Source organism: Talpa occidentalis, unplaced genomic scaffold (assembly GCF_014898055.3).
Source record: "Talpa occidentalis isolate TD23 unplaced genomic scaffold, MPIMG_talOcc4v2.1 talOcc4.12, whole genome shotgun sequence".
Lineage (NCBI taxonomy): Eukaryota > Metazoa > Chordata > Mammalia > Eulipotyphla > Talpidae > Talpa > Talpa occidentalis.
In genome coordinates, this window is record NW_023601212.1 from 30,447,562 (window position 1) to 30,461,512 (window position 13,951).

At 38.8% G+C, this 13,951-nt stretch overlaps 1 protein-coding gene across 3 annotated transcripts in view; it reads right to left on the minus strand.

Moving 5' to 3' along the window:
- The window catches only part of OPCML (opioid binding protein/cell adhesion molecule like), a 1,065,334-nt gene that overhangs the window by 93,754 nt on the left and 957,629 nt on the right, over nucleotides 1-13,951 (minus strand). For all 3 annotated transcript variants that reach the window (XM_054693219.1, XM_054693220.1, XM_054693218.1), the window contains one exon: nucleotides 6,027-6,152. In XM_054693219.1, the coding sequence (XP_054549194.1) occupies nucleotides 6,027-6,152 (126 nt within the window). The remainder of the gene's footprint in view (nucleotides 1-6,026; nucleotides 6,153-13,951) is intronic.

Sequence of the window (13,951 nt, forward strand, 5' to 3'; positions counted from 1 at the left end):
TCTTGGGTCTGCATCCTTCCTAACCTCCCAGTGCAGTGAAGACATGATAGAAAGAACAAGTCGATCAGATAAGAACCATGGATAATGATTTGCTGCTATTAGCTCTCTCTGTTTACACAGAATTCACTCATCTAGCAATCTCATAACTAGAACAAAGCCAAATATTATTTTCCTTCTGACAGCTACCCTTAGTGCCATTTATCACATTCATGATGATCTTATTTCCTCAAAGAAAATTCTCTCCCCGCTAGATTCTGATTCAGGACTAATCTACTTGGTTATACAGATCCTTGTTCATGACAAATTAGAAGTAGATTATTGGAAGAAATGTGGCTGCTAGAAAGTGGTTATATGACTTTAGGAAGAATAAATTACCAGATCAGAGAAGAGAAAAATGGGGGATTATTAAAAAGCAGCCAAAAGAACTTAAACAGTATTTTAAGGTCATATTCCTAATTACCCCCAGTCTCCAAATGCTGATATACAAACAGTTGACGTGTATGCTGTTGATGTTGTATTAAAAACATGAGGCTTAATGACATCCCCCATGCTCAAGGAAACAGGAAAATGTAATACATTTTTTAAATGCTTCCATCAAAAATGACTCAAACCGGGGCCTCCCTGGTGGCACAAGGAGTTAAGACGCAACCTATGAAGCTCTCCGCAGCCATTGCAGCACGAGTTTGATCCCCAGACGGCCAGGGAGCTACCTACATGGTGCAGCAGACCTTTCCTGACTCACCCGCTGCTCCCCTCAGCAATGTATTTCAGTCAATCTGCCTGTTCTGCTCCCCACTCTGTCTCTGGTGAATCCTCTCACCCTCCACACTTCTGGCCTCTACCCCAGTTCTTGTAAATAAATAAATAAATCTTTAAAAAAAATGACTCAAACCAATGCGTAAAGGAGTCAACTTTGGTTACCCGGAAAATTCACTTCATTCACCTGCTCCCTGAGGTATTACTGTATATGAGTAGATTGTAGGAACAACTCACTCACAGGTGAATAGCTGTCATCTTAAAATCTCCATGGAGAGGAAACAGAAAAGAAGTCTTTATTATTTTTCCCCAAACATCTGGCCTTTCCAAATATGTCTTTGGAAATAGGGCCAGGTGTGCAAGCATTACTGTGGATGACTACAGCATCTTAAGGGGGGGAGACAGCCCTCCTTAGAACATGACAGCCCATATTTTCTGCCTCTCCCACTCACATCCCACTCAGTGTCTTCCCATGGACGCTGCCCCAGTGCACTTCCTCCTGTCCTTCAGGAGGGAAAATATAAGCATTCTTGGAAGCCACCTGTTTCACAACATACTCCAAACACACAGACTATTTGCCAATCCATTTTGCCGTCCTGTTTTTGGGTCTTCCCAATCTTTTTGGTGGATGATTTTTGCAGGTCACTCAGTACAGATTTCTATGTGTGTGAAGGTAGTTAAACACATGTTAAATTCTTTAGCAAAATTGCATGAATACACATCTTTTAAAAAAAATTCATTATCTGGCATTGAAAAAAAAAGTATAACATCATACATCTATAGCTAAAGAGTAAATACGTGGTCAAAAGCTCAGTGGTTTGCATGCCAATTACAAAACTCCAAGAATGTATGTTTACCTAGCACATTTCTTTGAGATGTTCAAAATACTTAATAATCATTATCCTATGAAATCTCAGTTTTCCTTGGAAGTGAGACAGATGTCCTCTAGGAAGGGCTCAATTTGGGGGAATCTTGGCATATCTGTCGACACTGTAAAGGAAACTGGAAGTCAGGAGATCTACAGCTGCACATCCAGTCTACAGAGAGACGCTAGGGAGTCCAGATCTATTCTGGAACCTCAAAGAGTTTTTTTAAAACTTTCACTTACTTTCAAAACAGGGACTTATTTTGGATTTTTGTTCATTTTTTTAAAAAGAAAATGAACTTAAAAAACAAAGTTTGTTCAAAGGGGACCCCAGAACAGTGGCGATGATGACAGCATTTACACCATGATATTGACAGATGCCACCCAGGTCCCCATCCCTTCTCTACCCTCAACCTCAATCAGTTTTAAACACTGATTAGTGCCATGATCTAAAACCTCCCATTTTCAACTGTTATTTCAGTATAGATCATATTCCTGTATATTTTGAACTGTATTTTCCCCCTGCATTACATCTATGTGAATTTTATAATTCAGAGATTCTTCATAGTTTCTCATCTACAAAAGCTTATCATTATTATTCCCTGGTGCAATAGTGGACTTATTGACTCTTCCTCATCTTGATAAATTTCTAGGGAGTGGTGCAATGTGCTTGCACATTGTCTGTCATTTTAAGCTTGATTTGTCATGTTAACAATATTCTTAATCTTTAATAGTCTGTTCATTTTTTCCATATGAAAGTTTGCTTACTCATTCTTGTTCTATAAGTTCCCAAATCCAAATGGTTGATTTCAAATATTGCAGTAACATTTTGGGAACACAGGTGTCCAGTCTACTAAATTCTCCAAAATAATCCTACTGAAGTTTCAAAGGAAATGTCATTGCAACTTTTATTTCTCATTCTTTAATTTACTAACTGGTAAATTGTTCTATAAATGTTGTTTGATGTTGATTTTTTATTGCCTGTTCTTTTAAACCTTTAAAAAAAAAAACTGCCCAAAGCCTCCTTAACTCCAAGTAAGAAGGAATATCCTTCTAAAATAAATATCAGTAGTTACCCTGCAGATGCAAATTCTAAACTCACAGTCTCTCCATGTTCTAATGCTTTTCAAGCTTGGGAAACAATGCTTTGAGTTTAAATGTTTAAATGTCATTGGGAGGGCAGAGGAGGGAGGGAGAGAAAGGACAATAGGGGACATGAAAGACAGCAAAGGGAAGGCCAGGACTATGAAAAAACAAAAGGCACTTGAAAGCAGAACACAGCCTGAAGATTTAAAGGGGAGAGGGATAATTTAAGTTTAGGATTTTATGGGCTTTTTGAGCTTGAATTGCAACTATTACATTATACAAAAGGTTGGGAATATGGATGGATCTCTGTTATTTTGAGAGAAATCTTACCAGTATACTATTATAAAGAATTGCTTCAAAACACTTACACAAAGTCAAAATGCCTTTTAAAAAAAGATTTCCAGGCTTGGAGAAGTATGTATTTAAGACCAAATAAATGCATTTTGGGATTTTTAAGCATTTATAAAGATGTCTGACTTTACCAAATACATAGAAATTGGTCTGGTGGTTAGACACATTTTTGCATATAATGTAAATCCAAAATTCTCCTTAACTTCAAGCAAAATTCCCATGGGGTTTTTGTCTTTGGGGAACACAAACTATAGCTGTGTTTGTATTGAAGCTGAGCTTATGATTCACATAATGTATATTTAATATTATTGTGTTTTTTATTGAATTAACACAGGTTTACAATGATCATATGGTTCCATGTCACAGGATCACACCCCTCAAAATGTATGTTACTCACACTACACCATCACACCACACCATCACACCGACATTTTACCTTTCGATATCTGAGGTCTTTATACAGAGAATTTTCAGTGACTACATTGGCATTATCTTTTGTTAGAACAAGGCATCCTCTGACATATGTAGTCTCAATTTACACTGAGGAAATGAGATAGTGAAAACTTAAATAACGCTTCTAGTAACAAAATCAGACTCTTATTTGCTAAGTGCACTCACATAATTGATGTTCTAAATTAGAAAATTTCAGGTCATTACTTTCTAAATTTCCATTTTGTTTTCAAATTTTATTGAGATTTAATTTACATACAAAATGCATCTATTTTTACAGTGGTTTGGTTAGTTTTGACTAACTTAAACATGAATTCTAATAACCCATTTCAAAATGAACCAAAACATGTTGCCTCTCATTTCTTTTACTCAGCATATTTTTTGAGATTCATGCATTTAGTTCCTATGCCAATGGTTTATCTTTCCTTTTAATGTTGACAAGTTGTGATTTGCTTGAATATACCACAATTATCTGTTACCTGCTAATGTTTATTGGGGTTATTTCTAGTTTGAGGCTATTAAAAGTGAAATAATGGGGAACATATATATACAGTGCATATTTGTGGATATACATTTTCATTTATTTTTAGTAAATACTCAGGGATGGAATTGCTAGGTCCTAAGTTAAGCATAGACCTAACAAACTGTCAAAATTTTTAAAATGGTGCTTGTACCCTGTTATATAGTCCCAAATTTAATGTCTAAGAATTTCAGTTGCTGCACATTCTCACCAGTATTGATATTGTCAGGGCTTGTGTGTATGTGTGTGTTTTGGTCGTACTTATAGTTGAGTAGTATTTCTCAATGCAATTTAATTTCCATTCCTATGATAAAACGTTGATCATATATTCTGGAGCTCCTTTTCCATTTGTTTTTCTTATTTTGTGGGTTGTTTGTTGGTTTATTTTGGTTTTTTGGTTCATTTTGAAATTATTATTACAATTGTGTTGTAAGAATTCTTCATATATCTTCAGATGTAAATTTTTTGCATGTATGCATGTAGTGAATGTTATACATGACACATCTATGCCAAATATTTTCTTTAGTTTGTGGCTTGTCTTTTCATTAGATTAAATGAAATTGAAGATTGCAATGGTGTTTTTAATTTTGATGAAGACTATTATAGATTGAATTTCATTCCCACCACCTCTCAATATACTTTGAAGTCCTACCACCTCTCCCCACCAATGCTTCAGAATGTGACCTTATTTGGAAACAGGGTCTTTAGAGGCATAATCAAATTAAGATGAGGTCATTAGTTTGGACTCTAATCGAATATGTTTGGTGACTTATAAACAGGGAAAAACTAACAGAGACATGCACACAGGGAGAAGGTCATGTGAAAATGAAGGCAGAGATCACTGTGATTCATCTACAAACCAACAAAGACTGCAGGCAAAACATAGCACTTGGGGGAGAGGCATGGACCAGATACCCCCTCATAGCTCTCAGAAGTAACCAGCTCTGCCCAGATCCTGATCATGGACTTCCAACCTCCAGAAATATGAAGCGTATCTTTCTGTACTATAAGCCATCAGTTCATAGTACTTTGTTATGGCCATGCTAGGAAAATAATACAAAGCAAATATATCATTATATTCCCTTTTATGGTTATAACTTTTGATGTCCTAACAAAACTTTTTTCTATCTCAAGGTTACAAAGATTTATTCCCAAGTTTTCCTCTCTATCTATACTATATTTACATCACACACTAGCATACTGCACACATTTTCCTATTCACTGGTTTCATGTTTAGATTTTCTAATGCCTGAGGGAGCTCTTGTTTCTTGTATATTTTCTGGAATTAATCATAGTTTCTTGTAACACTAAAAATAAATCAAATGACTCTGTGCCCATCGCTTTAGTTCAAATTGGAGTAAGTTTCAGTTTCAAAAGGACAAAGCCCACTACCTTTTTGGATCTTTTCCTATGAAGTTGAGATGATCTTAACTAATATTTTTTTTCATTTTTTTTAACTAATATTTTAATTGCAGCCACTGAATGCCCAGCACTGACATGGTCAGGTACACTTTCCCTTTTTCCACTCAAAGTGGGCTATTTATGTACAGAACCCAGATGTGACTCTGGGTAATTATCCAGAACCAACTGAGCAAGAGACCCTTATTTGCTCCTGGATATACAATAAAACCAAAGTTTTCAATGCACATTTTAGCATTAATGCACTATGCTTCAAGAAAGGACAAACCACTATGTGACCCAAGCATCTACACCTTCAGAAATTAGTATTTCTTAGAAGTTATTCTTATGGCACCTCTTTCTCATCATTGGCAAAATAAAATCTACTTAAGTCATAAAAAGGACTAAGAAAATAATACATCAACTTTCTCTATAAAGCCCTCCTTTGTCAATTCGGGGACTGATGCACATGACCCATTTGCTTTTATGTTACTGTGTTACAGTAAAGCACCATTTTCTGATTCCTGAAGCTCTGTTGCAGATCAGGACCAGGTCTTGAATGGACTGAATCAGAACATTTCCTACAAGTACACGCCTTACCCTTGACTGAGAGGTGTCTCCAGGTCACGGTTGGCTCAGGTCGGCCAATAGCAAGACACAGTAGAGTAACGCTGCTTCCCTCATTCACAGTTACATCCGAGGAGATATTCATGATCTGTGGGGGAACTGCAAAGAAACAGAGAGGGGTGGAAATGCGTAAGAAAGATTCTTCAAACAGAAATGCTAACCTATAGATACTCACATAGCAATATATTTATTAAGATTTTATTTATTTATGCATGCATGAGCCAGGCTGTAGGTAGGCCAGAGGTGTGGGGGGTGAGAGGATTCACCAGAGACAGAGTGGGGAGCAGAATAGGCAGATCTACTGAAATACACTGCTGCAGCGGGTGAGTCAGGAGAGGTCTGCTGTGCCATGCAGGTCACCTCCGTGGCTAGGATTGATAGAAGTCATGCTGCAGTGGCTGCAGATAGCTTCAGAGTGCTGATATTTAACCCCTTGCACCACCAGGACAGCCCCACATAGCAATATTTTATGATGAATGTAATTCTCAAAAATAATTTTCAGGTTCCTGGATTTGCCCAGGACGCAGCCATTAAGACCACATTCACAGTGTGCACATGGTGAAAGTAGCTCTGCATTGTACAATTTTTTTTCTTTTTTTTCTTTTTTTTTTTTTTTGCAGCAGGAGGCACGTAGGTGTATGGGGAGGAGGGAAGTTGAGGAACTAGGGAGAGGGGCATTACTGCTTGCTGATTAAAAGGCAAAAAGCAAAGGGAAAATACCAAATTTTCTAAGAGTTCCCATGTAGCCCCATGGGTATTCCTTTCAGGGAAAGCACCTTAGGGAGATAACTATGAGTAGCCCCCAGTTCAGACATTCCAATAACTTGCTCACAAAACCAGTCACAGTTACCATTTCCAGAGCATTCCATATCCTTTCAAAATTATTGGAGTTTTCAAAAGTTGTTCCTAGAATTCTTTTCTTTCATGTTACCTAACAAGTCCTGCTCTTTTCTTAAAATATATATTTTCAAGTTCAGTGAAAATTTTCTGATACTCCAATCAGAATTACTTGCTTTCTTTCCAACAATATATTATCTCTGCTACCATCATTATGCTATGATTGTATCATGAAATACATTTTCAATAGCACCATATCCTAATGGTTAGGACCAGCATTCTGGAGCTCAACTCCTTACCTACTGAAAGATCTTCGGCAACATAAACTGCCTTTACCTCCCCACACTTTAGTCCCCTTACCTGTAGAATACAGATGATAGCAGTAGCTAAACTCATTGTGTTAGGAGGTTTAAATAAAGGATTTAGCAGGTTGTCTGCTATAAAGGATGTACTCAATGAATATCAGCTACTAAGATGAGGAGGAGGATGGGAATAGCAACAATAGCATCCTACACCATAAACTATAATCCTGTCACGGGTCAGGTTCATGTCCACTTGACAAGCAGAGGTGGACAGGATCTGTGGTCTTGATCATGCCCTGCTGCTGAGTATGATTCTCAATTCCACCCAAAGCTCAACAGTGGCAAATGCTTATATTCCTTCTCAACTCTTCTCATTGCCATTATCTTAGTTGAGTTTCTACCAGTTTTCACACGGACAACTATAACAGCCTGGGGCCTCCCACCTGGTTCCATTCCAATTTGGGATCCCCCCATCTTCCCCTCTCCATGTGACCAGAATGATCTAGTCAAGCAATAATGAATTAAATTATTCCCCTCTTACAATTTTAATTCACCACAGCCCACCAAACTTAATCCACAACCTCTTTTGTGTGACCTCAGCCCTTTGCAGTAATCTCCAAACTCACTGACAAGCCTGATCTCCTGGCACAATTCCCACTGACGTGACACTTGCAGACACTGGAACCTGCTGACCCTTGGGCACAAAAAAAGCCTAAGCACTTTGATAGCTTTGTTTTCCCCTTACTTCATTTCTTACCTGAAAAGACATAACTCATCATCAAGGGTCCTGAGAGGTCACCTCCCCTCTGTGGTTTTCCTAACTGTTTTCTAAATCCTGAGAGCAGAATCACCCATCTCTCCTGCTGCATTTGATCCAAACCTCCTCTGGGGTCGGGGGAGGAACTGAGCACACCGCATGATCTTACTGTTTATGCTGGTGGCTGTGTACGTGTCTCTACGTAGAGAGTGAGGTTCTTGAGGGTAAGGATGGAATCCCAGACATCTGTTTCCTCAGTGCCATGCTGGCAAGGGTACATATTAAAGTTTTTGAAAGAAAAATCCAAATAGATTTTTTTTGAAAACTATAAATGTAGGTAAAGCCTCCATTAATGATACAACCTTTAATGGAGGATTTCTGATGCCTTAACTTTCCTTCTCATTTTTCTTTCAGATTCTTGAAATAAAAGGGAGGATAATGGAGAGAGGAGGCTCCAAAACCTGCAGTTATGCTGATTTATTCATACTGCCAGTTTAATTATGAATTATTAATTACCAAACAGGTAGTGTGTTAGTAGATTCCAAACCACCCTCAAGTCTGTGGCAAAGGAGAATTATGGCTGATGCTTGACTCAGACAACTATGCAGCCTGGAGTTTTATGCTGCTGAGACCTTAGAGGTAAGTCTTTTCAAGGAGAAGCCATAAGTAACATGTAGAACATTTGAGCTCTTAAGGGAATCCACATTAGCAAATAAATAAAAACTGCCTCGCTTATAAATCTGCCATATTTTGGATTATTTCTGCGTTAGGATTTGGCCTGAAATTTTAGTGCACATATTTTACCCAAATACACACAGGGAAAAAAACACCGTACATTCTAACTACAGGGCATTCTCTTGAGAAAACGCTACTACCTGTTTTTCAGCATTTTCTAGCTTGTTAAAAAATAGTTCTGGGCTTAGAAATGTCAATACTTTTCCCACTTTTATAAAGCAACAACTTCAGTGCACCTTCTAAAATATTCTCAGAATAATGCCTGCTTTAGCTGGATGTGTTAAGGCCAACTGAAGTTCTCTTTCTCTACACCCCAGAGTCCTCCCAGTTATAAGGGTGACACAGTGCAGGGAGGCAGAGTCTGGTTAGTGGAGGATGATTTATAGGGCAGCTATGATACCTAGGGAGCTCAACAGGTCCCACACCACCACCCCCACCTCCAATTTAGAAAAATCGGTTCCATAGATGTTATGTTTTAGTTTGAGGGCTCCTAGATTAAAAGATAATTTTTTAAAAGAGGATTTTTTTATGCATACAAGTACTGAGGTAGAGGCCAGAGGTGTGGTGGGGTGAGTGGATTTACCAGAGACAGAGTGGGGAGCAGAATGGGCAGATGTACTGAAATACACTGCTGAGAGGAGCAGCGGGTGAGACAGGAGAGGTCTGCCGCACCATGTGGGTAGCTCCCTGACTGGGGATCAAACTCATGCTGCAGTAGCTGCCAATTGCTTCATAGTGTTGTGTCTTAACCCCTGTGCCACCAGGGAGGCCCGATTAAGAGATATTTCTAAAACTTCATGGATATTTAGTGCTCAATGTCACTCACTGGAAGGAGCCCTTCTGAAGGGATGTGCAAAGGGTCATCCACATATTTGCACCGACAACACCTCTCCACACCCCCTGCAGTGCTGTCCATCATCTCCCACAAATCCACAGGGTTCTCAGTCATTTTCTCAAGGGAGGACAGGAAGCAGTTTTAAGGGTGTGGCTAGATAGTAAGAAAGGAGTCACAGAGAATGAATTGGGAGAAGAGAAAATTATTTTTGTTTTATGATATCCTTATTATTAATATGTATTAGGTATCACTTATAAATATGAAACTTGATTGTTTTCAAACTGCTTGCCCATGCATTATCTCCCACATTCCTCAAAATTCTGAGGTAAACAGAACACATCTCACTGTTAAGGTATGAAGTGAGTTAAGTAAATTACCAAAATTTATAGGATTAATATATGGCAGAATTCTTTTCCTTTTGCTATGCTACTTATTTGGTTTAGCCTTGTTATCATTTCTCCAGGTACAATACTTATACCCATTAGCCTTTGCATATGCTGTTTTGTTTGCTTGTAATGTCCTCCCTGTACACCTTCTTCCTTCAGTATTTACCAACTGAACAAAACCATCTCATTTCAGTTGGCTTCCCTGGCACACTGCATACCATTGAGGGGAGGGGTATGTCTGGATCATACTTATTTCTCTAGGTAAAGTGTTGCTTGTCAAGAGAAGTACTCAATACTATTAATTTTAAATCTGAATTGAACATGGCAATAAATTGTCATCATAATTTTAAATACTCTGACAAATTTTAATGAGAATTTTGTGGCAAATGGATGTATCTGTCTGTCTGTCCATCTGTCCGTCCATCCATCCATCCATCCATCCATCCATCCATCCACTCATCATCTATCTATAAAAATAAAGATAAATACCTAAAATATATGTAACAATCTTGCTGAACTATTAAAATCATACAAAGAAAATGATAGATCCCACAGTCTAACTAAAGGATTAGAGTGACAAAGTGTGTTTTCAATCACATCCATGGACACTGAGGAACCCTCCTCTGCTAGTAGAGCATGCACTTGGTTATCTTTTTTTTTTTTAATTTTTTTTATTTTTTTTTATTTATAGAGGCATGTTTTATTTATTTATTTGTTTGTTTGTTTGTTTTGTTTATACATGCACTGGGTACAGTCAGAAGCGCGGGAGGGTGAGAGAATTCACCAGAGCCAGAGCGGGGAGCAGAGCAGGCAGAAGGACCGAAGTACACTGCTGAGGGGAGCAGCGGGTGGCAGGAGAGGTCTGCGCACCATGTGGGACCCTCCTCCGGTGGCAGGGGAGCAGCCGGGGATCGAACCGGCGCCGCAGAGGCCGCGGGCAGCTTCGCAACCCAGCGCTCAACCGCTGCACCACCGGGGAGGCCCATGCACTTGGTTATCTTATCAATGATCACGGGAGTTACAACTGGACCTTCACATAGTTGTGCAGGCTGTTCAATGCACAACCACAGGTTGTGGTCATTTTAGATAGATGGATGGATGGATAGACTAATAAACAGAGTTAAACATACAAATATAAATATATATATATATATATAGATGTAAACAAAAATTATCTGTCTCTCTGTATATGTACACATAGACACACAAAAAGAGAGTCAGATAATGTTTTATCATACTGAAAGCAAATATCTTGAGGGAGACATAAATTGCCATAGGTGTCTTGGGTTCTGGGATCCATGAAGCATTTGCACAGTCTCTCCTCAGCCTTCCAGGACAGTCATCTGCTCTTAAACATTCAGTCTCACTACCATTGGCTTAGTTGAGTAGCACATCTTATCTTGTTTGGAATATTACAAAAGCCTCTTTATTTCTTAATCTTCTACCATTTTATAACTCACATACTTACCAAAGTTACTTGTTATATTGCTTGCTTCTGCTTAATATCCCGATAGCTGGCTAAGAAGTTTCTTTTTTTTATAATAAATTTTATTTTTATATTCCCCATACAATTGCAACTCCCCCATTCTGACCCCAATCCGTCCCCTCCCGCCTCCCACCCCCCAAAAAGTGTCTCTGGTTCATAGTTTTTTGTTGATTTTGATTTTCACTTTCTTATAGTTATTCATTTTCCTGGTCCCTTATTTAAGTTTTCTAGATTCCTGCTATGAGTGAGACCATCTGGTATTTTTCTTTTTCTTTTTGGCTTATTTCGCTGAGCATGATCCCTTCCAACGCCATCCATGTTGCTGCAAATTGCATGTGTTTATCTTTTTTGAATGCTGAGTAATATTCCATGGTATATATGTACCACATCTTCTAGAAGTCAAGTTTCTTATCAGAATTCACAAACTCATTCACCATCTGGTCACAGCCTAAACTACTAGCCCTTCTCTCATGAGTGGAACCTCTCATTTACCTGGGGTGACATCACTCACTCATGTCTGTGCCTTTCCACACACTATTCCTTGTGATTGAAAAACACTTTCCCACTTCTGTGCCATATAAACTGCTCATCCTTCCACTCTCAACTCAAATCTGAGCTCCTTTTTTTTAAAGATTTATTTATTTTATGCATACAAGAACTGGCGTACAGGCCAGAGGTGTGGGGGGTGAGAGGATTCACCAGAGACAGAGTGGGGAACAGAACAGGCAGATTGACTGAAACACACTGCTGAGGGGAGCAGTGGGCGAGTCAGGAGAGGTCTGCTGTGCCATGTGGGTAACTCCTGGCTGGGGATCGAATTCATGCTGCAGTGGCTGTGGATAGCTTCATAGGCTGCATCTTAACCCCTTGCAACACCAGGGAGGCCCCAAAATGTGAGCTCCTTTATGATGCCTTGGCTGCTCTCTCTTGTCCAAGGAATTCTTATTTATGATACCATTTATTTTGGAACTGAGCTTTTCCATGGAAGGGGACTGCTATATTTATCCTTGCATTCCCATTATACAACACAATGGCTGACATGTAATAACATTCTTTCCCCCTTTAATGTAATGTATGAGTGTTAGATTTTTAAACTGGGTATTTTATAATCTGTCAAGTGTTTTTCATCCTGGAGATTTGACATTTGCCCTCTCTTATCCCTGAAACACTCTGCATTTTATTACTTACCTACTTTTTTTTTTTTTTTCCTTTCTGGGCTTGGTTTTAATGTTATTTCCTTAGAAGTTTTTGCTAATGACCTCCCACCACTGAATTTTAAATGCTCAAGACTAATTTATAAAAATAATTTATTAAAAACTTTTGAATACTACACTTGATCTTAGCCAATAAGCCAGAAAGAAAAGAAAAATACCGGATGGTCTCACTCATAGCAGGAATCTAGAAAACTTAAATAAGGGACCAGGAAAAAGAATAACTATAAGAAAGAAAATATCAAAATCAACAAACAACTATGAACCAGAGACACTCTATGGGGGGTGGGAGGCAGAGAAAGGAAGGATTGGGGTCAAAATAAGGGGCTTGTAATTGTATGGGGAATATAAAAATAAAATTTAAATAAAAAAAACTTTTGAGTACTCAATGTTTTATCCTTTTAGGATTATATTTTTTTTTTTTAATCTCAAATTGGGAACTCATTTCATAAACTAGAGACAAGACTAATCTGGGAATTGTGGCATGCATGCTGGGCCAGGTCATGACATATCTTATATACTTAAATAGTGAATAAGTAGCACATGAATGATCAGGAGAAGTGGGTTTTAATCTTGCTTCGCCCATAACTGTGTGATCTTTTGTAAACCACTTAGCCCCTCTGACTTCAGTGTGCGCGCACACACACACATCTGCATACACATATCTGTGTGTGGTGGTAGTGTTAGGGGGGAAAAGGATGTCCCAAAGCTAATTCCATATAGGCTTTGTGGACTCCACCCCCACCCCAGGTCAAAGCCAAAGACAATGGGAACTCCAAATCCCATCACCACCAAAGGGAAGGTGGCTGGGACCTGAGGGTGGGGTTAAGCAGCCAGGTGGATAGAAAAGGCAGACACGTGGGCTTTGGGGGCCCCCATTTTGGGCTCTCCACCAGCTCGCAGCGTCCGGCCAGCTCTGAGAGTGACTTTGGGTTTCCAGGTCGTCGGATCGGGTAGGACGCATTAAAGACTTTATTTCCCTATTTTCTCCCTGAGTTGTACATTTTCCTTATTTCCTTTCCTCTTGTAAATAAACCTTTTATTAACCTTTTTGTGTGTGTCTGTAGTAGAGTATTCATAAGTCCCTTTAAAGTGTGCGGGTGAGGACCCACAGCCAGGAACCCGTTTAATATCGGGGTTGCTCTATAACAGTAGCAGCAGTGATGGCGATGGCCTTGTATTTGTTTTGGTTGAAGAAGCTAGATTGTGAATTCTCAAGTCTCTTCTGGTCTAAAATTCTGTAAGTTGATGATATTCTAGCAATATTACTACCCCACAGAAGCGACATCTGGGAATGGTGTTATAATGCCAGAAGAAGCAATAATAAAATAACTGGTATTTATTCTGTG